Source organism: Lingula anatina, chromosome 6, assembly GCF_051362555.1.
Source record: "Lingula anatina isolate TDL-2025a chromosome 6, LinAna3.0, whole genome shotgun sequence".
NCBI classification, from domain to species: domain Eukaryota; kingdom Metazoa; phylum Brachiopoda; class Lingulata; order Lingulida; family Lingulidae; genus Lingula; species Lingula anatina.
In genome coordinates this window covers 12522712-12550339 of record NC_141772.1, presented here as the reverse complement: position 1 = coordinate 12550339, position 27628 = coordinate 12522712, and the positions used below count along the sequence as shown (strand labels likewise).

Here is a 27628-nt window from a genome sequence, read left to right as displayed (position 1 = left end):
ATAACATTACATATAGATAGAAATGTAAAAGGTAATTGCTTCAGTAGTTCAGTGGATTGATGAAAATGAGATTCAGGTGTCTCCCTGGCTTGAGATGACATTTGGTTTCTGAGCACTAGCTGTGTAGGGCACAATTGTGATTGCTGAGACCGGCACAACAGGCCCTACCCTCACTGAAAGGTATAGATACACAGTAAATAAAACAGGATCTTTTTCTTTATCCGCTTAAATAATGCAAGAATAAACATTTTCGTGTTATGAGATAACGCTGTCACAACAAAAAATACATTGGAGTGAATTTGTTAATCGAGCTGATGCAGCAGTCGCGCAGTACTAAGCGGAAGTGACGTATTTTCCATAGGCAACACGCGCCATAGGGACATTACAAGGTTTTAATTATGTCAGGAAGACAAGGTAAATTGTGACTGTTTTCATTCACAAATTTTTACTGTTTTTGTTGGTGATTTACAAGATACTTTGAAGACTGTGAAGAATATGATGGATTGCATTTCAGTTAGATTTCTTTTGTTGATATTTGTTGTTGAATTAGTGTCAAAATCCGCCATATTTTAGTTTGTCGTTCATTACATTAGTATTACCACAGCGTAAGTCAAAACTTGATCAGTAAGTAACTACGACACAAGTTATTGGCGACAAACACTAAAACCTCGCTTTGAAACTACGCACATATATTATTTCTCAACTTCTAGTCCCACCAAAGATTATAATGACTTATATTTTTTACGACAGTGGTTGTACGTTGCATGTATAAGTTGAAATCCATACAGTAAACATTTCTTGCAGGACATAATTGGTTACTAGTAAGTCCACAGCACATCTCTCTCTCTCTCACACACACACACACACACACACACACACGTATGGAACAAATCTGAAATTAAATGCAGCAAATTAATCCCAGAGCCTTTTTTCAGGAGGAAAAAAGAAGCCCTTGAAGCAGGCAAAGAAGGGACCCAAAGATTTGGATGAAGTAAGTCTAGTATTAGATGGATAATCAGAATAAATCGTCCCTATTGAAGGTTCTAGCATTGCAATTCACACACACACACACACACACATATATATATATGTTCTCTTTCAATTATAATTAATTAATTTTAGTTGAATATTTTCATTAAAGTAAATTAGAATCTGAGACAGAAAACAGTAAAGAAATTGTTTGTATTGACAGTCTTGAGAGCTCAGTTGCTACTTTCATCTCTTCTGATGCATTGTATAAAAGTAGAAATTTGCTATTGGAACCCTGAGTCAGTGAACCGTAGAGCGTATTCAGAACAGCGGACTAACAGATATGGCCAACCCACTGGGAATCTATTCACTGTCTAATCAGGAATTAAAAGGCAAGCTTAAGTGGGTTACCATATTTGATTCGGGGATCTGTTAGTCTGCTGTTCAGAAAGAGGCATTGGTGTTGAAAGTATAAGCACTTTAGAGCTTCATGCTTAGCATGATGCTACGCTAAATTCTTCTGTCCTGAATACATTTGTCAGCATAGTTACAATGAGCCATTGATAAGATGCACTGTTGCAGAATCTAGCTTTTTTTTGTTGTTATTTTAATTAAAAGTAAACCAGTTATTTTTCACTAGTGTGAGTTATTTGTGTCTATCTATAGAACTAATGTATTTCCATTTTAATAATAATTTCAGGAAGATTTGGCATTCAAACAGAAGCAAAAGGAAGAACAGAAAGCCCTGCAAGAATTAAAACAGAAAGCTGCAAAAGGGGGTCCTTTAGGTTGGTTATGTTGTGCTCATAGCTAATTGGTTAAACTCTACAAAATCTTGGACTACCTTATGAGCCCAAAATATATTACTGGACAACTGTCAAGGTTACCTAGGGACTAAAGTGACTGGGTCAGCACAGTCTCAATGTTGGGTCTAAATAGTCTGCAACCCAACTGTCCAGCCAGTTAGTGACTCAGATTAATAAGTAGAAATCTACCAAACCAAATCAGAATTGACTAGTAGTCCCAAGATGACATGTTTAAATTACAACTGAAATACAAATTTTAAAAAACTGGAATTTTCATTACTGCAATCAGGCAGGTAATTTCTCATCTTTTTTCTCATCTTTCTGACACCAAATCTACTGGTCAGTTACTTTTGACTTATTGCTAATGTAGCAAAGTTTAATCTAAGGAATTTCATCAGTAATCATTTTTGAACCCAAGAAATGGCTGTGAAATACCAATGTTTCGGTGAAGTTGGTAAATTTTGTGGTATTTTAACAATTGGTCTTTTCTTTTCTTTTGCAGCTGGTGGTGGAATAAAAAAATCTGGGAAATGACACCTTACCATTAATATTCTCACTCCGAAGATGAAGCTTCTTTTCACCAATATACAAACCTTACCAAAATATGTCTTTTAGAACTGACAGTTGTTAATCAACAAGTCATTTACTGGGACCTTCTTGAAGAGGTTGTGGAATTCACGGTGAAGTGAGAGGCATCCTTGAATGATTGATTGCTGCAATTTGGAAGCAAGGAGAATGAACACTATAAGATTCAATTCTGGTCATTTTGAGTGAAATTAAATTTAAAAAATAGATTCAAAGAATGATGTGAAACACGTTTATTCTGGATTTAGAATACAGTATTTTGAATTTTTTTTTATTCCTTCTGTACTTTGTATGAAAAACATATATTCAGAAATTAATATTTTGTTTTGTTTATTTTATAACTTATTTTTGAGAGAAGGGATAAAACTTTCACCTGTGCCTGATTTTTTGGTTTGATATTTCTTTTTGTGTGTGGGTAAGTTGTTCTTGAAGTGGAGTATTCCTGTCCACTTTTGGTATTATACGAACCGTTTTCAACATGTTAAGGAAAGAACGTGTATGCCAGGTTGATAGAATGTGTTAGGTGTGACACTCCAGTGCAGCGTTAGCGGATTGTGGTAGGTGTGACCGCACTGCGCCAGAGCTGGCATCCATGCCTTAAATAAAATCTAAACCTGCTTTTAAGAGAAAGCAGGCACTCTTAGAAATAACTTATGTGAGTAAGAAAATGCAAAGCGGCCACTCCTGGCCATTGACAAATGTGAAATGTTTGTCCATGCTCTTTGGAATCCTATTAAATCTATTTCAAAAAATAAAGATAAAACCAGATTTAAAATTAGAAAATAACGTATGATTCAAAGAACTCCCTATCTGTCTAGAAATATTTGAAGAGCTCTAAAATTATGAAAACAACCACTGATCGAAATTTATGACTAGAAATCTGGAGAAATCACTATGATAAATGACAGACTCGGGCAGGTCGACCGATTCTGATTTGCGATCGTAGCAGTCAAGCTGCTCTGCGTGAAGTGATCCTCTTTTATACACACTATTTTCGTGGAAAAGTCGGTGTGGAGTGAGATAGAGGACGCTGGAGAGTCGCCTCTCTACTAATTGTATGCTTATCTTGTGTCCCGGTACTCATAGAAAGGAAGCGAGTTTCCTGAGTCCTCTGACGCTAAGGGTGAACAAGACACACTGGCTTAGAAAATGGTAGTAAATGAAAAAGTAAACAGCTGACTTGAATCGAATGGCGATAAAAGTGATGTGTGTTGTGAAAAATTGCCTTCGAAATTCGGTTACCTGTTCACTGGCTAGCTTAAAACGTTACGATTTTTAAAATCCGATTATTCTCTTTGTGTAAGATATCACAAAATAGTTATAACGTGGATATTTTGATATTATATTAAATTGAAAATTGTTTAATATTGAAATAACATAGCAAACTATGTTATTGATAATCACAGAGTAATACCGATACGTTGACGTTTAAATTTCACAGCTATATTTTTCATATACCAAGAAATATTGATTTTATACATCTTGCAATTAACCTTGTCATTTATTCGTCGATAAGGGGTTTAAAATTATGTTAACACTTGTCGCGGCACGTAGCTATTACAGGTATTGGTCTATTATGGAAATGACTTGGTTCATTTCACTTGCTAGTTTGTGTTCAAACATACATAGCAGGTTGTCCTCTGCCTGTATTTGCACCAGTGCAGGTTTAAAAACTGGAAAAGAAAAGAAGAAAAATAATGCTCAAAGCACGTGGTTGAAAGTTTGTTGGGTAGACAACAAACTTTCTAGTTTGTAGGTGTGTGTGGGTGGATGTTTGTGGGTGTCGCGTGTGGGCGTGTTTGGGAGCACGTGCTTGAAATGAGTAGGCGCTGAGGTCAGATTTTATTTGCATTTTATTTGCATTCGAACAATGGGAAACAGGATGTCGGCAATCCCTCCTCGAACATATATGAGAGTTCACTTAAGTGACAAGAGCCTCACGAGGTCATCTTGACATAGATCTAAAAAAAAAGTTATTTAAATTATCATATTTCAAATATATCATCTTAGATAATGCATCCTGAAAACTTTTTTTTGTGAACATCTTTTTTTCATTTCCCGTGGTATATTTTCATGTTCAGTATTCAATAAACTTTTAAAATGATCTTATCAAAATTCTGATTTTTTTGGAAATATAAAGTTTATTATGGTGATGTTTTTTATCATTGTTGTTTATGTACTATAAACTATTATTATTGATTCTTACCTGAGATAAATTGAAGTGGTTTTCAAGGTAAGGGCGGGAATTTTTTGGCTCGAATAACAGGGTAATCAAACCATCAAAACAGGGATTCGTCGCGTTTTCAATACTTTTCCGTCTTGCCCATCTGCCCGTTTCTGTCCAACTAGCCTGTCCTTTTTCTCGACAACTTTTTGCCATTTCTCGCTGCAAGATTTCGTTCTCTTGATAATAATGCACATTTTTATTTCATTTTACATTTATTAGATTTAGATATTTTTTTACCCTTAAACATGACTGTTTACGTCACGAAGATCAAATCGATCTAAAGTGCTTCATTTTTAGACAAGCGTCCGCATCTTTTTCCTCAACGATAATTTCGTGTGGATGTGCAATTCCATCTGGCTTCTGCACTCACGAGATAAGTGCTTGACAGTCGATCTTCATTCAGCGCCCCACTCCCGTTTTGCAGTTAAAAAAGGTCACATTCTTTCAACTCAACGTAAGCGCGTGCTCTTGTTCTAGGCCTACCTGAACGTTTTATAGAACTCACGTACGTGCGCTACTGAGAGGAAAAGCCAAAAATAGGCTAAAAAGCCTCATATGGGTTAAAAAACTGAATTGGATCTTTGCGGTTAAGGATGAATACGGATATTCCTATGTTGTATTTTATGTAGGCCTATAATTAGCATTATGTAAAGGCATATATATAAGAGAAATCCACTGCATTTTGCATTCTTTTTAAACCGGGCAGTGTGTGATCAGCGCAAAGAAATTCAGTGCTTTACCAGCCCCTCCCCCTCAGATATTGAGCTGTTATCAAGATCTAGCCTATTTTGTTTTTAACTGGGTCACTATAAAGAGAAGAAAGCATTGGTTGGACGATAGTAGGGCAGTCATGTCAATGATGGCGCAGCAGCAGTAAGTGTACAGTTAATATGAGACGTGTGTTTGTGTGTATATGTGTGCTGTCATTTTGTATTTATATCTGCAACAGCTAAATTGACGCTTGGTTCTTGTGCGGTATGTCATATCTGCAGAATGTCGGTGGTAAATGTTGTGCAATTCAGTTTATCCTACAGTCAATTTTTTATATAGGCCTATAAGGCTATATATCTGCAGTTGCCATTTTCTCAGATCTTCCTGTTTCGGTTTTGGGTTGTTAAAATAACATCTAGCCAATTTTAGTGGTTGTCCATTGGTTGACTTTTTTATAATATCAGTAGGTTGTGTATACATGTACATGTAGCTCTATAGTTAGGTATACATGTATATTCTTTAATATGTCTTGGTCAGGTTGACCTACTGGCCCACTGCAGAAGGACAATGCACTAGTACATGTACCGTACGTGTTATATTACTCTACTAGTAAAGATAGTCAAAAGCCATGATCACGTGCGACAGATACCTGTAGACGATATAAAGTCGATTGATAATCTACCCTCTTTCAAATATTGGATTAATGATTAACTTAGCTATTTGGGTGCCACCTTGCGTCATGTACTGCAAGCACCTGTATCGGGTATTTTTCCCTTCTGAGCACCAAGACCAGCGAGGAAAGAGGAAGCAGAAACAGATTTTCTTAAATTCATTTTTGGCGTTCAAAACAGTTTAGCATAAATTAGGAGATGTCTGGCGAAAGACAGCCTCTGCTGAACCCACTTGCGTCAGGAGGTTACTCAAATACAGGGTGGGCATTTTTTTTTTTACCATAGAGTTTTTATCGTGTTAGATTGCCAGCTAACTTCACATTCTTTAAATATCTGTGCTGCAGTTAGCGGGAATGTTACATCCGGGTTTGTATATGTGGCATGCTGAGAAGCCAGAATATATGAAACGAATAGGTGAATTAATATTGATGCAGTTACTCTATGATTTCTTGCTTTCCATATGAGAAAATTACTTATCTTCATCATAGAAAATCAATTGTTTTTTTTTTCTTTTTTTTTTTTTTTTAGGTGTGATAGGTGAATGTTTTCAATTTACTTCCCGTCCTCTATCCCCCCCCCATCCCACCCCTTAATTAAAATTCGGGCTGTTAGTTCAAAGACCAATGAACTAAATTCCTTTCATGAGAACCCTTACATATATAAGATGTGATCAAAAAGTAAAGGCTTGTTTTCTCAGTAAATTTAAATGACAATATGTTGTCTTTTCTTTCCAGACACCAAGGCTATGGTCCAGGTCAGCCACAACCCCCATACCCCCAGGGTTCTTTGGCAGCCCCAGGGGGTGCACCCCCAGGACAGCAGGGACCAGATCAGGGTAATCACGGAAACTTGCTTTATGTAATGCTATATCCTCTAATACAGAAAGCACTTGATATAGTATATCTTGCCTGCTTAAATTATTATTTTAATTAGTAATTTTAATAGATTGTAAGTAAATAACACCATATTGAATTTTGAATGATGTACATTTACATGTATTGTTATAGCAGATGAAATTATTCTTGCTTACATTGAAGCACTAGAAAAACAATACAGGAACATTGTATATTTGTGATGCTTCACTCTTGTGGTTTAGCTGTTTGAATTAATAAGATTTTTATCCAATTAATGATATATGTTCAAAAACAGTTAAATTTCTCACTGTTTTTACCCAAGTTTAGTTTTGGGTGGCGCTTTAACAGTAAACAAAGAACCAAGAATAAATTGTTAATGATAAAGCATTGTCTGGCTCCCATATTTTATTGAAAAAATAAATCTATAAAAATTCATTATCTGTCTACAGCAGCAGCAGCTACAGCTCCTCCCTTAGAGAAGATGGACCATGTTGCTGGCTATGAAAATGTGGGATTTAATGCGGGTAGGTTGACAGGTGTCCTTACATAATGATTACAGGTGTGTGAACACACACTGGAACATTTTTTGACCAGATTACAATGTTTAAAACGTGTTTGGTGGGTTCTGTTTCACAAAAAGTGTTTTTTTTTTAATTTTATTTATTTATTTATTTATTTATTTATTTATTTATTGAGACTGAGACTTTGAATACCAGAATGAGATAGCCATCCCATTTAATTAGTAAGATCGGTTTTGTCATATTGGTCTTAGCTTGTTTTACGAACACTTGGCCCAAAACGTACTGGTACGGTTACATTCCTTTTGTAAAACTAGCCCTTATAACTGAATGGAATGTTGATTGATATTTTCACCATTCTAACATGTATATTATTGGTATGTGTGTGACCTATTGATTACTGTGACCCTTCTCAAGTTACAGTATCTGAATGGGTTCATGTATTTCAAAGTGGATATACCCAAGTGCATCTTAAGATAAGGGCTCAGTGGTGGTGGCAGTGTATGGGCTTGAGATAATATGTATATTATCAGTATTGTCCTGGTATTTGCTTAGTTCACACCCCCTTGGATCAATGTTGAACTGGTCAAGGTCATTTCAACTGAATGGGAAGGTCCATATATATATATATATATATGAAATGACGTGTATTCAAACAGGATTGGCTTTGAGGACTTTGTGACCCAGTACTGTAAAACTGTTGTGATTCTTTATTTGTTTGATAAATAAGTACCTTATTGTAAATTTATGTAATTATGAAAAAATGTAAATATACAGTAGACATGCATTATCCCAAGGAATGATTTTAAAAATCTGGAGGTACTTGAAAAACTTTTCTCTCATACCAGTACCTGTCATGGCATTTGGTATAAAATATTAAATAACTGAAAGATATGTTACATTTGAGGCTGCTATGATTGCGACATGTTCATAATTGCCAATTTTTAATAATATTATAAGGAATTTTTGCAAGAAACATTATAGTTCAGTAAATGATAAGCTTGTTTTATTTTAAGTGACAAATAACATAAATGGTGCTGCTTTGGAGTTTATTTCTGCCTACTCGCACTGGTATACGCTGTCCATATAGTTTGTCTTGATGATTTTCCTCAGCTGCTGCTCCCCCGCCAGCATATGCAGATGCTGTGGCACAGGGTCCACCCCCTGAGAGGAGAGATATACAGAAGTAAGTGGAGGGCAATTCCTGTGAAATTAATTCTTCATCAATCATTATTTCTAAGAAAAATAAAAATTAAGAACTGCTTCGTTTGGAATTTTATTTATCCATGTATTTGTAGTCATTTGTGATACAGTTAATGAATATAGGCATTTACTGTCATTTGTAAAAAAAAATATATTTAATTATTTATTTTTAGTGTATTATCTCTTTGTCTGGGCAGGACCACAACAATTTATATTATTTTTCTATGCGTAATATAGAAAAAAATCTTCAAAGATTGATACTGCATATTACCAGAACCTGGTACTTGCCAATTTAGCCAAATGCTAAAGATAACTTCAATCAGCTAAAAAATGGGATTGACCATTTGGAGGAAAAAAAATGACAAAATAGTAGTTACTTGGGTTAGCAAAAAAAAAAAAAAAAATTGCCAGCACTACCCCCGATAGCAAACACAGTATGTACAGTATTTTCTTTCTTACTTCAGCGTACCTGTGATAACAGAGGAACAGGCCCGTGAAGCCATGTTGCAGTATGTGGCCGAGCACTGTTGCTACGGTAGCGGCACTGCTAAGGAGATGGTGTTTAGAGACCTACAGTCTAGCAGTGCATTCCACGTGAGCTCTTTGTCATGTTGATGTTGTTTTAAGAATTCATGCTGGGGAAAAATCTCATTGAAATATGTTAGAACCTAAAAATGATGGTGGAATAATCTCCTCTAACCTCCTCCATTTACTAATACTCTCATCTGTTGTATTATTGTTCTGTGAGTAGTACTAGTACCACTCACAGTAGTATATGTCAGTCTAATAGGTAACTCCATCCTGAACACATGGTGTTGATTATCATTTTTTATCAAACAACATTTTCATCAAGAAATAGCGTATAACAAATTTAAAAAAATGCTAAGCACAAGCTCAAACTTTCAGCTTTCGTGTCTTACGCCAACACCACACAACATTTAGACTACCAAGTCTATTTCTGTCATTCTTTGCTAGTGGTTACAAAATGTTGAATTTGACCGAAAATTTCAAACTTTCTCTGGGAAGCTGTAATTTTGCGATGTGATAGCTACACCATCACAGTTTATCATTTCATAAAAAGGGAAACAGCAGCTGCCCTTTTTAGGGCACACAGGACAGTTGAACAGCTATACCCACCAAATCCAAGACGCGTTACCCTGGGTAATATATTTTGCACAAACTAATGAAAGTCTAATGGAATGTTTTCAGTTTTAGTTTAAATCATAAGGGGGTGTTGTCTCAATGCTTCAAAACTGGTTTTGAAGAATTTAATCCACATTTCATAATTAATAAAAATGGTGAATATGTGGGTCACGGTAACGTTATTGACGCGGGTACAAAAACTTTTTATAATCATGTAAATAATAACAATATTTTTGCTATTATCCATACACACTTCATTCATGAGGGGCACACCACTTTCACATGCTTTTAAAATGGAATTGACAAACACAGAGGAATAATGCACATATTTTATTTACTGTAACTCTGTCATATGGGACACACACTGAACAAAGTTGATCTAAAGAATGTTCCAGATTGTAGTTTTTTATCAGAACTATTATTTTTTTATTATTATTTTAACACAAAAAAGTTCAGTTAAATACAAAATTTAACAAAATGAAGTTCAGTGTAACACAAAGTTCATAATTATAACATTCTTCCTGACATATGTAGACCAATGGTGATATCTGTTCTGTGCTCACTAAGGCATCCACTCTTGGGATTCTGAAAAAAATTCACACAAAGAATCTGTTAACTCTGATAACGAACAATGTGTTGTGATCGGAGTTTTTTCCTTCCTCCACCTGGTCTGCTCTTCATGTGCCAAGATAGGCCACCTCAGGTGAGTGAGCTAGGCCAGGTGGGGACAGCACGCCCCCTGCAGGAGATCGTCACTATTGTGACATCACAACTGTCACAGATCATTGTCTAATATTCTGCACTCCGTACCGGACGTGTCTAGATTGACGATCCATCTACAATTCTATCAAAGAGCATAACAATAGACAGCGATCACTCACCAATTCAGTAAGTAGACACAGTGAATACTTTATTGGCGACAAGGCATTCGTAACTTGTATATTTGCGGGCCTAAAGCTTAGTTTTCGCTGCGATCTAGCTGAAAGTAGTTTGCGCGGGAAATTCCTTTGTCTAACATCCATTTGAATAATTGGGTGGAGCGGCGGTCAAAATTGTTGTTTCAATTTTGGATCGTAAAGGTCACCGCATCAGGAGACACTGATTTTCCTGCACATCTACGTTATTTTTCAGTACTTACGTGAAAAGGTCGGTGATATAAAGGAGACGTTGGTCTCATTATCCTGTGCATTGTTACGATCTCTACCGAAATTTTCCAAGACTAAGGTGCACACGTAATACTTTGGTTTCTTTGTTTATTTAGTTTATTTAAAGAATAAAATACTGACTTCTGTGTTGTTGTTATTTATTCTTTTGTATTTTAGGCGGAATTCTGAACAGAATTTCTGTCTGATTTCAATTTATTGCGTTGTGTACCAAAGTCTTTGTTTTCCAAATTTGAACTCATTGTACGTTTTGGGAATCTATTTATAGCGAATTTCACTATAAGCTTGGTAGTGTATTGTGCTTTGATAAGTGAAATTATTTTGAATCAATTTATTTTTTGCTTTCAAATGTACAATGGCGAGTGCATCAAGGTTGCCAGTCAATCGTGCTACTTACGATGAGCTCGTTACGCTGCCAGGTATAGGTCCTAAACGTGCAGAAAGGATAATATATGCTAGAGAACATGGGATCCCCGTGACCAGATCCAACATTTTGGAGATTTGTGGATCCAATCTTGGATCAAATGTAATTGAAAATCTCTCTTTTGGCAGTACTCACAGAAGTGAATTCGAATCTGAAGTCGACGTGGGTGACCTCGATTCTAGTATATTATCCACCGAAAAAAGTCAAAAACCCAAAATGAAAACTTCTAAAGTGACTTCCTACATTCATAATGAAGGAAGAGCGGCTGCTGAAAGCTATAGGGCAGAATTTGAAAGAATTCTCAAAGTGGGTGAGGAAATTAATCAACAAGAAAAAATTGCACGCAGTAAAAACATTCAAAAAGCTGCAACTTATTCTCCACCAACATATTTAAAATTAAAAGCTCGTTCAAAATCAACAACTGAGCAGCAATTTATCAAACCAAAAACAAAATTACGTTCTCACTCAGCTTTGGACCCCAGAACTTTCACTTCACAGCCAGCCACTTTAGACCCTGAATACGATCTTTTTGCTCTGCCTATTGAGAGGCTGCGTGTCGATAACAAAGATCATACAACTTCTTCCGCGCATGTAAAGCCTCCAGGCCGTGTCATAAATTCCGAGACTGTTACTTCTTTACCGACTGGTAGGGAAAGTAGTCGGCGACCAGCTCCGTCTGTCCATCGGGTTGTTTCGAATTATGATCTGCCACAGATTCATGTTCCTACGCCCGGACGGCGGCAACTTAACGTTGAGCATAATGTTGCTGATACAGTCGAACGTAAACATGATTACCGGCCGAGTTCAATAGAGAAACATCATACACGCCATAGAATTTCGTCTCCCGTTTTCCGCGACGAACCACTTCTTCCCGAAAGCGATGAAAGTGAAAATGAATATTTTAGAGTACCAAAAACAGTACGTCCTAAAAATAAAAAGGACAGAGGGGACCCCAGTGATTTACCCAAAAAATTGTCTTTTGACGGAAATTGTGAAAACTGGGAGTCTTTTAAAAACAGATTTGACAGTTATCGCCAAGTGAAAGAGTGGTCGGAAAATGAGTGTCTAGATTACCTTTTATGGAGTCTGGAAGGCGAGGCTTTGGCTTTGTATAACACCAATCTCAGAGCAAATAAAAACATGACGTATTCAGCCTTAATGAGTGAAATGGATTCAGTATTCGGAATTAAAAAACATCCCGATTCAGCTCGTTTGGCATTTCATACAGCAGTTCAATCTCCCAACGAAACCTTGAATAAATGGCTGTGCCGTGTTTTGTTATTGGCCAAAGACGCTTATCCTGATGAATCAGAATCCTTTAGAACAAAAGAAACAATATCCAAATTTTGTCAGGGCTGTATTGATCAGGATGCCGGGCGTTATACTCGTTTAAAACACCCAGCAAGCATCAGCGAGGCAATGACCTACATGGTGGATTATCAGCAAGTCTACAAATCATCACATATTCAAAAACCAACACGAAAAAATCGTGATGAATTACAAATTAGTTCTCTAAATTTAACAGCTGATGAAAATCGGCAATTTCCAACTGAAAATGTAGAACAACTTGTTGAATTCATCGTGGAAAAACGCGTTAGCCAGTCACCTAAATTGAATACAATTCAGTTTAATTCAATGGCAGAGTTGGAATCTATGGTTGAACGCTTGGTCCGGAAATTCACACCTAAAACAACACCTGTGTGTTTTTTCTGTAAAGGAAAGGGCCATTTTAAACGAAATTGCCTAAAATATAAAAAATTCTTACAAAGAAAAAATGCTGAAAAACAACAAGCACGGGCTGATATAACGAATCCAACTCATTTAAACTAGAAGGGTCCAAGGGAAATGACCGTAACCTTGGAAACCCGACTGAAACCGGTCACAAAACGGGTGAAACCATCGTGACTTCATTGTCTCAAACACGAACCGTTGACAATACTATCCCCGTAATGGAAACATTGCATCGTCCTCATCATTCCGAGTTAGAATGTGGTCAAAATCCTGTAATTGATGAACTTGGGGTTTTTCGATCTTCATTCGTTCCTTTGGTAGTGGCGGGTGTACATGTAATGGCCAAAGTTGACACCGGTGCGCAAGTTTCTGTCATGGCTGAAAAAATATTCGAGCAAATAAAAAATAAACCGTCGCTCAAGAAATATTACAGTCTTACTCTTGCGGCAGGGAATACACAAATCGAAACTCGTGTTTGCGAGCCAATTTCCATCGAACTAGATCGTTTCAAAATCAAGGAATCTGTTCTAGTAGCGCCGATACATGACGATTTTTTGTTAGGCCACGATCTAATTGCCCAGTTTAATGCGAGCGTGCATTGTAATTTGGGTTACATCCAAATAGAAGGGCGCGACATACCTATGCAGCAAACGGAGTCGCGTGCACAAGACATTAAAATAGCTCGGGTTAGCGTTTCACGAAATGTAGTAGTACCCCCAAATTCAGCACTAAGGATAACGTGCGAGATCGACGAAAAGTTAGAAAAATACGTCGTCGAGGGTAAAGAAGAAGAGGGACTACTAATACCGAGAACTGTCTTGTCCGAAAAATCAAAACCAGTCGTGTGCCTCTTAAATCCATCAGATCAATTTAAAAAATTAAAAAGGGGTCATGTGGTCGCTACGGCTTGCGAAGTTTCGGAAATTTTAGAAAACCCTGTTTCGCACTTCGGTTTACATCGAGTGGGAGGGGGGTCTACTAAAATTGACCAATCCAGCGCTCGTGTTGTCAGTACCACTGATGAGACAATGACTACCGATCTACTGGTGGGATTACCTGAAATTACTCGTGTAAAATCAGCCGTCCCTAGAACCGGTAGGGATTCTACAAACACACTTGTGGGATTCAATTTACCAGTGGAGCATTCAATTTACACTCCTAGAACTAGTAAAATCCCTAGAACAGGTGTGTACCCAAATAAGACAAAGCTTGTGGGATTAAATTCTACTGGGGTTTCTGGTGTTAATTCCCCTAATTTTGAGAACATCCCTAAAACAAGTGCCCGATTTAAAAATGACATAAAAAGTAAACAACTTCTGAAGGTGGGTGGAAGTACTCAGGGCCCTTTAAGTGCCCCATCTGCCGGAAAGGGGTTCGTTGAAGAAAAAATTAACACCGAAATTTTCAAGTCACCTGTAAAGGGGTCACCTCAGGTGCGGAATTTTAAACAAATCGCTGGTGACGTTCACGCCGGACAAGATTCTTCTGGACGCGTCGCTAGCAAATCATCAGAAATTCCTGACCATGTTAATGTGGTTTATGAAACATCAACGAGGAATTTAAACAAAATTCAGAGTAAAAAATTAAAGAATGTTCTATCTGAATTTCAGGATGTTTTTGCTAGAGACGAGTATGACCTTGGTCGGTTTAGTGCCATCGAGCATGGTATCGATACCGGGAATGCCAAACCTCTTAAAACGCGTATGCGGCGAACTCCCGCGTGTTTTATTCAAGAAGAGGAGGCATTATTAACAAAAATGTTAAAAGCCGGGGTCATCCAAGAGTCTACGTCAGAGTGGGCATCAGCACCAGTTTTAATTAGAAAACGTGACGGTTCCGTCCGATGGTGCATCGATTATCGCGCCTTGAACAATGTCACGGTCAAAGACACGTATCCATTACCATTAATGGAAGATTGCAAAGATACTCTGTCGGGAAACATCTGGTTTTCGAAGTTAGATGCCAATTCTGCGTATTGGCAAGTCAAAATTAAACCCGAAGATAGGCATAAAACAGCTTTTATCACGAAATACGGATTATTCGAACATGTCCGTATGGGTTTCGGCTTGACCAATGCTCCTGCGACTTTCTCCCGAGTAGTCAATTTACTTATGAAGGGGTTGACATGGAAAACAGTTTTGGCATTTTTGGACGACATTTTGGTAATGGGGAAGTCCTTTGAAAATCATTTAGAAAATTTGAAAGAGGCTTTGGGAAGATTTCGCCAGTTCGGTATCAAATTAAAGCCAAAAAAGTGCGTTTTGTTTCAAAAAGAAGTTGAATTCCTGGGGCGGATTGTTTCTAATAACACCATGAAAATGAGCCCTAAGGATATTGAAGTTGTAACTTCTTGGCCACAACCCACTTGTTCTAAGGACGTTGAAAGGTTCTTAGGATTGGCAAATTATCACCGAACTTTTATAAAAAATTTTGCGGAAATATCCCACCCTCTGAACAAAATTAAAGGTAAACATGCCTTTGAATGGGGACCAGATCAAGCTCAATCTTTCGAAGCGCTCAAAACGGCATTGACTACACCACCAGTCTTATCGTTACCAAACGCAAACGATCCGTTTATTTTAGATACCGACGCTTCAAATCACTCGATTGGTGCAGAGTTAATACAAGTGCAAAACGGCGAGGAGAAAGTAATTGCGTACGGCAGCTACGCGTTAACTCCCGAACAAAAGAATTATTGCACCACGCGAAAAGAGCTTTTGGCTATCGTGAGATTTACCAGACAATTCAGGTATTATCTTTTGGGCCGAATATTTACCGTTCGCACCGATCATTCAAGTCTGACATGGTTACTGAGGTTTAAGGAGCCTCAAGGTCAACTCGCGAGGTGGATAGAAGAGCTTTCGCAATTCAATATGATCGTACAACATCGTGCCGGAGCTAAGCATAGCAATGCTGATTCGTTGTCTCGAATACCCGACAATTTGGCACCGTGTAACGAGTATATTGCGGGAATAAAGCCGGAAAATTTACCTTGCGGAGGATGTAGTTATTGCGTCAGAGCCCATGAAAACTGGGGGAGTTTTTTCGGTGACGTCGATGAAGCGGTCAATTTAACAGAAAAGAAAAAATTGTCATCCAAATTTACTGGTAAATCTACAAAAAGTCAACGCGATCTGACATCCTCATTAAATACAGTCAATCTGGGACGAGAAACGGGTCCGGAACATCTTTTCTATAGTCTTCTAGAAAAAATTGTAGCCCTCTCTACCGATGTCGCTCTGCAACCTGAGGAATCTCATGTAGAAATAAATGCGTGTGGTCCGGAGGCGAGGTCAAATCCAAACCCGGATATTCCTCAGTGTTGGGGTTTTTCTATGGAAAAATTAAAAACTGAACAAGCAAAAGACCCTGAGCTTAACATTTTACGAGAGTGGTTATACAATGGGAATACCCCAGAACAGGGTGTACTCTTCCGATCAAGCCCAATCTCCAAAACTTACTGGCTGAATAAAGAATTATTCAAATTACATCATGGAGTCATTTTCAAAACTGAAGAGGAAAGCAAAGATCTAAAATTAGTCATCCCAGAATCATTAAAAAATTCTGTTTTCAAGTTACATCATGATATCCCTTCAGCTGGTCACCAAGGAGTGGCTAGAACAAAAACAAAAATCAAAGAAAAATTTTACTGGCCCCATATGAGCAAAGAAATAGCCAATTATGTCATGAGTTGTGACATCTGTAATAAAAATAAGAAAAAAGGGTGTTACGGAAGAGTCCCCCTGACTGAATATGTTGCAGGTGCTCCGATGGAACGGGTTCATATTGATTTCTTGGGACCGCTACCTAAAACAGCAAAAGGTAATGAGCATTGTTTGGTCATGGTTGATCAATTCACAAAGTGGGTAGAGTGCGTACCGTTGCCTTCTCAAACGGCCGAAGTGACCGCGAAAGCAGCAATTGACTGTTTCTTTTCTAGGTTCGGTTATCCCTATCAACTTTTTTCTGATCAGGGACGGAATTTTGAAAGTCAATTGTTCGGGGATTTGTGTAGGGCTTTACATATACACAAATCACGCACTACTCCGTACCGACCGTCTGCAAATGGACAGGTTGAAAGGTTCAATCGTACCCTGATGGATGCCGTACGGTGTTTTTTGGGTAAAAATCAGGGTGAATGGGATAAATATGTCCAGCAAATTGCAGGCGCGTTGCGTGCTTCTGTAAACAGAAGTACGGGGTATACCCCTAATATGCTCATGCTTGGGAGGGAGGTCAGTACTCCAGCCCAAATTATGTTCCCAAATCTGAAATCAAAAGAAACTGACTATGGTGAATACATTTCAAAGTTAGTACAAAAAATGAAATTAGCTCATATTACAGCAAGAGCCAATTTAAAAACAACTTCAAAACGCATGAAACGTGACTATGACCTTAAAATCCTGCTTGGACCTTATGCTGAAAAGGATTTGGTTTATGTTTTGGATACAGCAACAACTAAAGGCAAATCACGAAAATTGTGTTCACCATGGAAAGGACCCGCCATCATTGTAAAGAAATTATCTGGCTATCTGTATCGAGTGAAGCTAAAAAATGCAATCTTTGTAATTAACCATGACAGGCTCATGCCCTGTAGGGACAGAAATGTACCCTCATGGATTACAGAATATTTAACTTCTGATGAACAATTTCAGCACTCGAGTAACAGTGAGGAAGAAGATTTGACACCATACTGTATTTGCAGGGAGCCTTATCAGGGCAGATTCATGATTCAATGTGATTACTGTCATGAATGGTATCATGGATCCTGCGTCAATGTCACTTCTACCGAAGCGATAAACATTGATAAATACAAGTGTGTAAAATGTCAAATCTAATAATTATTTTTCATTGTTATTACAGATATGGCCAATACTATCACGGAAGTAGCACCTGTTGTGAAGGAGACTTCACTCAGATTACAGCATTGTTCACCTATAGATGTCCCTGGAACCCAGTTTGTCCAGGATTTGGCCCAGGCTCTGCCTGGGGAAGATCACAGCAGCTACTTCAAAACACTGGTGGCTGGGATGGCTACCATTTATAAAAAGGAGCTTCGTGCTCCCGGTAGGTATGCCATGTCTCTGGCATGGTTGCAGCAAGTGGCCTACCAACTACAATCTAGTGGGCTTGCGTCTAAAAACTGGATTGAGAAGAATGTTTGGCGCCTTCCCAAAAAATTTCACCCCTCCTGCACGAGTTTTGAAATCTGCTCCCTCCGTGGAGTACGATGGACAAAAAACTCGTGATTTCAGGCTTGGGAAGGACCCAAACATTACACTCATAACCCAGGTGGTCGATGGGAGTGGCACGGTCCAGCCTATGGAGGTGGAATCGCAATTGGATGAGGCTGAACTTGGTGTGGGGTCAAGTAACATCGACCCCAACTCCAGTCTGGACTCCATTGAGGAGGACAGACTTCTTGGAGTCCCAAGGGAGGCCAAATCCAGCGTGAAACCTCCAGCTGCTCCGGAAACTCCTATGCCAGGCGCATCACTGCTGCAAAATACCGCCATCCCTTTCAACTTTTCTATCTCCTCTTCTTCAGGTTCACACCTCCCTGAAGCTGCTGCTCCAACAGGGATCCAAGTTCCTGTTCCTGGGCCTGTACCATCTGAGCCCATGGGGGGCAGTAAGCGTAAGGGGAAGAAGAGAGCTCCTTGGTGGAGGCGTGGCAAGAAACCTGGCAAGGGGTTGGTTGCTGCAAAGTCTGGGGTGGATGGGCATGTTGAGTCAGTGGAGCTGTCTCATCCTACAACCAGGGAACCGAAAAGGTCTAGCCAGACACCATCCGGAGTGGTTGGACCTGACCCCAAAAGGGCCAGGAAAGATCACTCTGAGATGCAATGTGTGGTCCCTGGGTGTGGGGTGAAACTTAATGAGCAGATGCTCAGGCAGCATTCGCTGGGGCTGCATGTCCCGTCTATCTTTGATGAGCGCGCCAATCCTGAGCCCAACATCTTGGGTGTAATGGTTAAAGCACTGGAGATGCTTACTTTCTTCATTTTTGGTTTTAAAAAAGAACTAGACACTTTATACCAGTTCATTTCGGCTCTTCCAGATAAATTAAATTTAGCCCATGGCACTTTTTCTTCAATCCAAATTACTGCCATGGAAAATTTCTGTAAATTTCTCAATAAACCGGTCCCAGTGCGTTTCACCTTATACCCAGCTAACTCTGTCGGGGTCCTGGTGGATTGGAGAGTCCTGACACAGCTGTCTGCTTCTATAACGGAGCAGCAGAGGTCGTTGTGGATTCAAGGGTTCACCAGGCCAGAAACTTGTCTGGAGGCGGGGGAACAAAGTAAGTCAGGGAGGCAAGCTTTCGATAGTCACTATCATCTAGATAGAACCCTGGCTGCCTTTGGTCTTCCATACTCTGGCAAGTTAGAGGGTCTTAAGGGTTTGCTTCCTGTTTGCTCTGGGAAAGAGGTAGAGTTGGTGGGAACTGTAGCTATTTACTGCGATCCCAAGACATATCCTACTAAGGGGTATCTTTCCACTCTGTCTGGGATCGAGTATGTAGCTATTGGTTTTCACCCGAGGCTAGCCGGCAAGCTTTCTCAGGGCAATCTGGACCAGGCAATTAAGGCTTTCTCAGAGTTGGTTAAGATGCCGCTAGTAACAGCTTTTGGCGAGGTAGGTTTCGACCACACTGAAGCCATGTCTAAATGGCAGGATCAGGTTGAGTTGCTCCACAGACTTCTGCCTTTTCTAGAGGCCAGGCATGTCCTGGTTGTGCACTGTAGGGGAGTGAGGGGAGACTCTGGAGACTGTGAGTTCGCCATAAGATCTCTTTTGTTTCATCTGAAACTGTGTGGCGTTCCGCAGTCCCAGAGGATCCATTTTCACTGCTTTACAGGCACAAAGCCCCTTCTGGAAATTTGGGGAAGGCAGCAACCAAATACCTTTTTCGGTTTCACCCGGGTTGCTGCCACCTTTAACAAAAATCAACTAGCAGCACTTAGGGCGGTGCCTGACTCCAAACTTCTTTTGGAGTCAGATGCCCCCTATTTCGCTCGCAAAAAGGGGGGCCATTCAACACCCTTTATTCTCTATGAAACGGCAGAGATATTGGCGGGGCACAGAGGGGTGGATGTCTCTCATATTTTAAAAATTACTACACAAAATGGTACTTCCTTGTATAAAAGGGAGTAACCAGGAATTTGGAAAACAAAAATTGAAAATATGACAAAATTACTTCTTTTTTGGACAATTAAAAAATTTCTAGAAAATTATGAAAACTATTTCTTCTTAGTACTTACTAAATTCAAATTTCACTGAAGCCCCTCTCCTCTTCCTGATCCGGGAGATCATCGGAGCTATGAAAGTTACCATCAGTGGGCCCATTTTCACCTTATTCATTTCTTTATTTGATTATCATTCATTATTTATTTATATATCATTTACAGATACAAAGATGCACAAGAGCACAATGGCACCTGTAGCACTTATATATATATATATCACTTGTCAAGTTATGTACACAAATATGTGTATTTCAGAAGCACTATATTGCAGGACGCAATACAGCACCGCAGCACAGTTTATTACTCTGTACTAGGTACAGTGCACCAGCACAAGTGTTTATTTATTTCCATTTTATTATTTATTTAGTATTCTGATCTTCCGCCAAATCCTAGGAATGTCCCCAAATTTTTGATTTCATTTTTCGGCTTTCCAGTATTTATTTTTGTGGATAGACTATCACTGTATCAGTGATGTGACTAACTGCTGAATCAACAGTTGTCACAGTTTAATCCTATATTTTTTCTCGTCAGACTATCACTTAGGTGATGTCGTTAGCATTAACGTCAGTCTGATCGAGGCTGGAAGCCATTGTTATTGAAAAATATTTTTACATGTTTAAACATGTATTGCTATTACTGGGAAAAAACTTTACCTTTTTTCGGCTCTTTTTAATAAAAGTGGGGGGAATGTTGTGATCGGAGTTTTTTCCTTCCTCCACCTGGTCTGCTCTTCATGTGCCAAGATAGGCCACCTCAGGTGAGTGAGCTAGGCCAGGTGGGGACAGCACGCCCCCTGCAGGAGATCGTCACTATTGTGACATCACAACTGTCACAGATCATTGTCTAATATTCTGCACTCCGTACCGGACGTGTCTAGATTGACGATCCATCTACAATTCTATCAAAGAGCATAACAATAGACAGCGATCACTCACCAATTCAGTAAGTAGACACAGTGAATACTTTAAATGGATAACCTAAGATCACAAATAGTTTATTGCTTATTCAAACAAAGTACAGTGCATTATGAGTGGCAAACACGCATTACTGAGACACATTTTCTTCACCCATTTTCGGTGCTTCATTGCGTAACGTAAGTGTTGCTAGTAATCCATTATTGCTGTTTTTACAGACGGTTAAATTTTAAACGCACGGAATACAGTGTAGCAGCTTAATTTAAGACAAAACTAAAAAAAGTAATTCAATTTCGATGATTGAGTTTTCGAGAACAAGAGAACATGAATACGGTATCACCGCGTCACCATGTTCAATATGACCTTTAGTCCCCCATGTGAAACAGATGCAAAACGAAAGTTCAGACGAAGTCACCCTACTTATAGAATGGTAAAAATCAATCGGTACACAAATATGTTGAAACAATTGAAGAAAAATGAAACGAAACTCATTATTTCTCACCTTCATACAAAGAAGATCCCAATAAACAATCCTGTGACGGTTAAATCGAGGGAATTACACCTGTGCCCTGCATCCTATCTCGACAGCGTCATTGCGTGATATGTTATCAGAATGGGCCACCCGCCAGTTTGAGCTGTTTTTTTTAGTGTGCAAAAGAAGCCATTCGTGTGTAAGACGTCATCAGTTAGTGAGTATGGAAGAAGATCGCTATCGATGTATAATTTTCACGCGGCATTTTAAAGTCGTCTGATAAAAATCGATCTCTCAAGTTTCAGCGTTGCGAACGTTATATTGGGACGCGGTGAAGAAAAATCGACCTTGCTGAGCAATAAATGTGAAATTCTTAAGAAAACTGATATTATCATGGACTTCGTGACACAAACTAACCGACATACTACTTTGGACGATTGAACAGTTTTAATACGGAAAGATAGGATTAGATGAAATTTTCATCGGGGTGGGACACCGCATGTATCGTAAGTTAAGCTAATTTTGTGATCATTTTTCAGTGACTTCAAATAAATTGTTATTTAAATAACAATTTGCACATTCTGTTTATTATATCTTCTTGCAGTAGATGTATTTCCTGCTTCAATAATCCATTCAAACCCTAAACAAACTGTTCTTAAATAGAGGTAGGGTCAAAATTCCACAAAAAAGGACGCCATTTTGAGGGTTATTTCGATATATTTTCTGCTTTTTCTATTTTTTTGCTTTTATAACAACATCCTCCTTGCTCATGCAGCTTCTTTGATTTGTTATTGAAACATACACAACGATGTCATGAGAATTTGGTTGGCTATCTAAATTTAAATAACATTCTTGTTATGGCCCCCCTGCAGTGCACCACTAGCAAAGAATGACTGATTTACTTTTTACTCTAATTATCATGTTTGAATTTTCCAGTACACATTGGAGACCTTCACCGAGAAACGACAGACATCTTGGGCATATGAGCCTTACATAGGTTTGTATATTCAGTTTAACAGTAACAACTGAAGGTGTATGAAAATTCAAAATTTTAAAAGGGATATTTCCATTTTTTATCTCACTTTGTACATTTGTGCAGGATGTCGTATTTAGCAATTTTGACAAATGTACTTCTATAGTCATCGTCAATGTACAATTAAGAGACATTATAAAAAACCTATGCACTAGAAGATTATTTAAAATTCAGTTAAATTCATTTTTGCTAATTGTAATTGCTATCATTCATAGTAATTGCCTAATTTTTCATTATAACAGGACAGCCAATTGACGGCCCACATAACGGCCCTGCCCCAGGCCCCTGGGACATACAGGTGCAACCACCCACAAAGTTCAAGACCCAACACTCTCATGTGGAGGTCCCACACACTGCCTCTGTCAAGGTATCTCTCTCTCTCTCTCTCTCTCTCTCTCTCTCTCTCTCTCTCTCTCTCTGCCATTTACTGTATTACGGGTAAAATATATATACTTGTATGTACATACATATAGTACATATGTACTAGAATATCAGAAGCACAACTGTTAATCAGCATTGATTTCAAAGGCAAAGACTGTGGCTTAACATCTAAAACATTTGAAAAAGTTGTTGTGGAAGACCAACTTAGACATAAGGACATAATGACATTAATTAACATTTCAGCCATGCCATGACTGTATTGGGAACGGTCGTGTGAGATGCCACCATTGCCATGGCTGTGGACATGTAAGTAAAGAAAAACTTGTCTGTATTAGCATGCTGCAAACTCTACATTCTATCGAAATGGATTATTTATGACATTATGGTTGAACTTTTATTTACTAGTTGCTCAAGCTAATGAAAAAAGATTGTGATTCTTTCTCAAGATTCTCATAAATTACCTTATAATAAGAAAATGATAATTTTTATTCACAATTTTCTTCTAAAATTTTTATGTAGCAAAGTATCACAAGTAAAACATTTTATTATTGTACTAGATAATGCTATTATACATTTCATTAAAAAAGTACTTTATAAATGTTTATTGAGCAGTAGTTTTCATGCAAGCTTCACATTTTTCCCCCAGAGTCACTGCCACCACTGTCACGGACATGGGACCGTGGAGCGTTACGAGGATGGACACCACCATCACCACACTTGTCATGTCTGTCATGGCTCTGGGAATGCCAGGTAATATCAAAGTTTTATGTTATGTGTGGAATGCCAGGTAGGCCTAATGCCAAAATTTTATGTCATGGATAGACCTAAGCGTCTGTAGCATTGGTTTTTCTTCCTTGAGTTTTTTGGCACTACTTGAAAGAGAACATTTTGTGCAAAGGGCTCATATTAAGAAAACATGAACATTTTCAGTGCCTGTGATCAGAGAATCTCTCATACAGTTGTAGCTTTTGTTAGACAATTTAGTATACTGAAAATGTGTAACCTGTAGTTGTCCTTGCATTATGCTTAAAGTGAGTGTGTGTGTGCATGCACGTGGTTGCATATGACTCGTATTATGAGTGGGACATGTTTGTGTGTGCATCAGGTGGGTGATATGCCTCAAATCACCTGTGTACCTATCACAGGGTAAACATTTCATGTATAATGACATTTAAATTATCTCTCTCTCTCTCTCTCTCTCTCTCTCAGATGTCACGTGTGTCATGGCCATGGTCAAGTCCCCTGCCGTACCTGTGATGCCAAGGGGAACTTAAAGTGCTTCATACGCTTGACCATCACATGGTAAGTAGGCATGTGTGTGGAAACAGGATGAATACAGCACCAGAATCAACTTTTATTTACTTTAACAATTAACACAGCTGATGATTAAAAGAATTCATTATTAAAGATCTAATTTACTTCCTCCTGACTACAAAATGCTAAAAAATTATTTCAGCCACAGATGGGTTTCGAGTTCATGGAATATCTGCTAAATTTTGTGTGTAGTTTATTTTGAGATATTAAACAAGTTATGTATTACATTTTTCACCACTTATAAAAACTTTTCTATTTGTATTTGATTATATTCAAACAATAATTTTTTTAAAAATTCAGAAAAATTAAAGTGACATGCCCTTTTCAGGACCAACAACATGAATGACCACATCGTAGAGCGTACATCCCTGCCCGATGAACTGATCCGGTCAGTGACTGGGCAGGTGGCCTTCGAGGAGGAACTTCCTCGTGTCTGGCCCATCAACCACTTCCCAGATGCAACCATCAACCAGGCATCCCAACAACTGGTAGAGAGACACAACACACAGTTCCAGATGGAGAGGATTTTGTTGCAGGTAGGGAGTAACTCAAAGTGAATTGTCTTTGGTGTGAGCACAGCTCTTATTTATGGCGATTGTGCTTTTCTTGATCATTATGCAAAAAAATAAATAAATAGAACAAAAAATAAAAATAATAAAAGAAAAGAAAAAAGAAATAAAAGCAAAAAAAATCCCCTTGTGTTTCCCTTAAGCTCTAGCTGACAAAGCCATCTCAGCAGAATTGTATTTTGGTTTATGTGTATACAGGTTCTCAATTGTATGTTACTTATGTACCAAGCTGCTGAACTATATTAAGTTGAAAACAAAGCAGGATTTTAGATTCGGCTGTGAAATCTTTTCATGAATGTGTTTTTGAAGCCATCTATTGCATTGTTGGAATCCATTACTTCCTGAGAGCATTTATTCTTATGTACTTGATTCCAGCGTCACCAAGTGCGTATCATCCCAGTGACAGAAAGCCTGTACACCTGGAAGGGAAAAGACTACAACTTCTTTGTATATGGCTTTGAGAACAAGGTGTGGACGTCCAACTATCCACAGTCCTGCTGCTGCGGGTGCACCATCCTATAGAAAACTGTTCCTTTTTTTTTTTTTTGACATGGGTGCACCATCATATAGAAGACTGGGTTTCTTGATGTGGGTGCACCACCACAAAAGAGACTGGGTTTTTTATGTGGGTGGCCCATTATCTGGGAGACAAGTTTTCTTGGTGTGGGTGCACCATCACATAAGGACAATGTTTCTTGGCGTTTTGATTGCATGTGTTGGGAGAAGGGGGTCAATGATGAAATGGGGTAAATTTGTTTCAAATCCAGAGTCCTTGCAATTGTCAAAACTGAATCCATACTTACAACTGGAGAAGGGGAAGTATTAGGATGGGGTTTCTCATTCAGTTCATTTTTTTTTTTTGTAAAAGCAACCATATCTCCAATTATTTAAATGCTATATGTAAATGTCTTTATCAGGAATGGGCTAGACAATATACACATCAGAGAATCATGGGAAGATGTTATTTTTTTAAGTGGTCAGTGTTTACAACTTTATCTCCAATTTTAAATAGTATTTGTGAATGTCTTTATCAAAATGTACTAGACAGTATACACATCACAGAAATGTGAAAAGACATTCATTTTTGGTAGTCATTGTTTACAATTAAAAGGTGGGTCATTCCACAAGAAAGTGGTCATTTGAGTCAGGTCAGTGAAACAAGCATTTTGTGTAATATTTATAGAACTGTGTTTTATCACTTTTGAATGACTGCCAATTTCTTTCCATGTTGGAGAGAGTCATCATACAAAAAAGCAAAATATTATGACTCGAGCCAAAATTATGCAAATATTACACAAGATGTGTGGGTTGTGCACTGTCATGACTTTTAAGTTTTATTTAAAAATAATCACTTTCATTGTGGATTGACCAAGGCTAGGATATACATTTGTAACTGTGCCTTAGAATACTGTATAATGCACAAACATGTTGCCTTGTGGAATGTGTTGCTTAGTCTTAACTATTTATGTTGTTGAAAAATTAAAATCTGAAAATGAACCGATCTATGCTTGCAGTTGATAGTGTTTACCGAGGATGCTTTATTAAACCAGAATGTATAGCAGTCTGCCAGATATGTTATAAATTTAAACTGTTTAATTGAAAAGGAAGTCTGTCATTTGTGATTAAATGATGTTGGATAAGTCAGTGTAATTGATATCAGAACTAACCCAAGGCATACACTATCACTTATACTGGTACTTTCTTTTTTCTTGTAAATGATGTCCACATGGGTGAAAGTTGTAAAAACTGAAAATCCTGAAAACATAGCTTGTAGTTCTTCATTGCTTTTACTAGACCATTTAAAAAAATGATCAAAATGAAGACTGTAAATCCTGCCAACTTTTGCCACTATTTCAAGAGTAGCTGTCAAAGAGAGTATTATTGCTTGTTGATCAATGCTTCAATGTATCCAGTACTTTGGCAGTTATTACTGTCCAGATCTTTAATATTTTACTGGCCAGTATTAAGTAGTCTTCTGGTTAGACTTTGATACTGTGTATCAGTCTTAAGATGTTAGGAACTACATATTTTGATAGGTAGACTTTATGATAACGTAGTATCCAACTCATGGATATGTCCAGAGAAGAAGCCAGTATTGCATTGTCCTATCAATAAAATGATTGATTTGCAAAGTATTTGTTTCATCTTTTACTCATTGACATGCGAGTGAAATTGGATTTCATTTAATATATTTGTAATTATGTTTGCTTTGTATTCTCAGGGGAGATTGCATATTAAAGCAATAATAACTCTTCGTTTTGGCCAAAAAATGAATTTTCCTGGAGTAAACAACAATTTTCCCTTACTTACCAATGGTTAATGAATCCATTTTTACATTCAAAGTTAGTCCCTGGTTTTTTTCTAAAAAGTTTGGTTTTTTGTTAAAATCTCTTAAGAGACTATTACAGAGTATAGCCATCAATGGAGGTCACGTGATCTGAAGACAAGCTTAGATATCAGAATAATAGCTATAACTGCTGTTTTTGTCGTAAAATTATTATCGTAGAGTTATTCACAATGTTTTGATTGTGAAATATAGATCTCCTACGAAGAGTTATTATCCCTTTAAGTTAAGGTCAGTATTCCTAGTGCTGGTTTACATTCATGTGTAGTTACTTTAAATGATGGAGAAATGAACTAAAATACACATTCCACATCGAAATTAAGTTTCAGCTATTTGACTTCTACAT

General features: G+C 38.1%; 3 protein-coding genes across 4 annotated transcripts; all 3 read left to right on the top strand.

The window, feature by feature from the left end:
- The first annotated feature begins 259 nt into the window (after window positions 1–259).
- Window positions 260–2677, top strand: LOC106154335 (translation machinery-associated protein 7 homolog). The gene is made up of 4 exons (XM_087014694.1): window positions 260–414; window positions 936–991; window positions 1670–1757; window positions 2278–2677. The coding sequence occupies exons 1-4, from the start codon at window positions 399–401 to the stop codon at window positions 2307–2309; spliced, it is 192 nt and encodes a 63-aa protein (XP_086870820.1). The 5' UTR covers window positions 260–398; the 3' UTR covers window positions 2310–2677.
- A 2561-nt stretch (window positions 2678–5238) lies between these two features.
- Window positions 5239–27073, top strand: LOC106181411 (protein SSUH2 homolog). 2 transcript variants are annotated; one of them, XM_087014693.1, is made up of 12 exons: window positions 5239–5460; window positions 6704–6804; window positions 7273–7347; window positions 8455–8527; window positions 9009–9138; window positions 22578–22638; window positions 22917–23041; window positions 23299–23361; window positions 23702–23805; window positions 24265–24357; window positions 24698–24905; window positions 25314–27073. In XM_087014693.1, the coding sequence occupies exons 1-12, from the start codon at window positions 5438–5440 to the stop codon at window positions 25458–25460; spliced, it is 1203 nt and encodes a 400-aa protein (XP_086870819.1). In that variant the 5' UTR covers window positions 5239–5437; the 3' UTR covers window positions 25461–27073. The 2 variants fall into 2 exon arrangements, with proteins under 2 accessions (XP_086870819.1, XP_086870818.1); XM_087014692.1 differs by lacking the exon at window positions 5239–5460 and adding an exon at window positions 6053–6229.
- LOC147761151 (uncharacterized) lies at window positions 10308–21238 on the top strand. The gene is made up of 2 exons (XM_087014690.1): window positions 10308–10575; window positions 17869–21238. The coding sequence occupies exon 2, from the start codon at window positions 17947–17949 to the stop codon at window positions 20161–20163; it is 2217 nt and encodes a 738-aa protein (XP_086870816.1). The 5' UTR covers window positions 10308–10575; window positions 17869–17946; the 3' UTR covers window positions 20164–21238.
- Window positions 27074–27628: the final 555 nt, after the last annotated feature.

Coding starts and splice junctions, on each gene's coding strand:
- LOC147761151 (XM_087014690.1), top strand. CDS start 17,947: ATGTCCCTGGAACCCAGTTTGTCCAGGATTTGGCCCAGGCTCTGCCTG.
- LOC106181411 (XM_087014692.1), top strand. CDS start 6,168: ATGTCTGGCGAAAGACAGCCTCTGCTGAACCCACTTGCGTCAGGAGGT. Junction 6,230..6,703: donor GGAGGTTACTCAAATACAGG/GTGGGCATTTTT, acceptor TTTTCTTTCCAG/ACACCAAGGCTATGGTCCAG. Junction 24,358..24,697: donor ATACGCTTGACCATCACATG/GTAAGTAGGCAT, acceptor TGCCCTTTTCAG/GACCAACAACATGAATGACC.
- LOC106154335 (XM_087014694.1), top strand. Junction 992..1,669: donor GACCCAAAGATTTGGATGAA/GTAAGTCTAGTA, acceptor TAATAATTTCAG/GAAGATTTGGCATTCAAACA. Junction 1,758..2,277: donor TGCAAAAGGGGGTCCTTTAG/GTTGGTTATGTT, acceptor TTTCTTTTGCAG/CTGGTGGTGGAATAAAAAAA.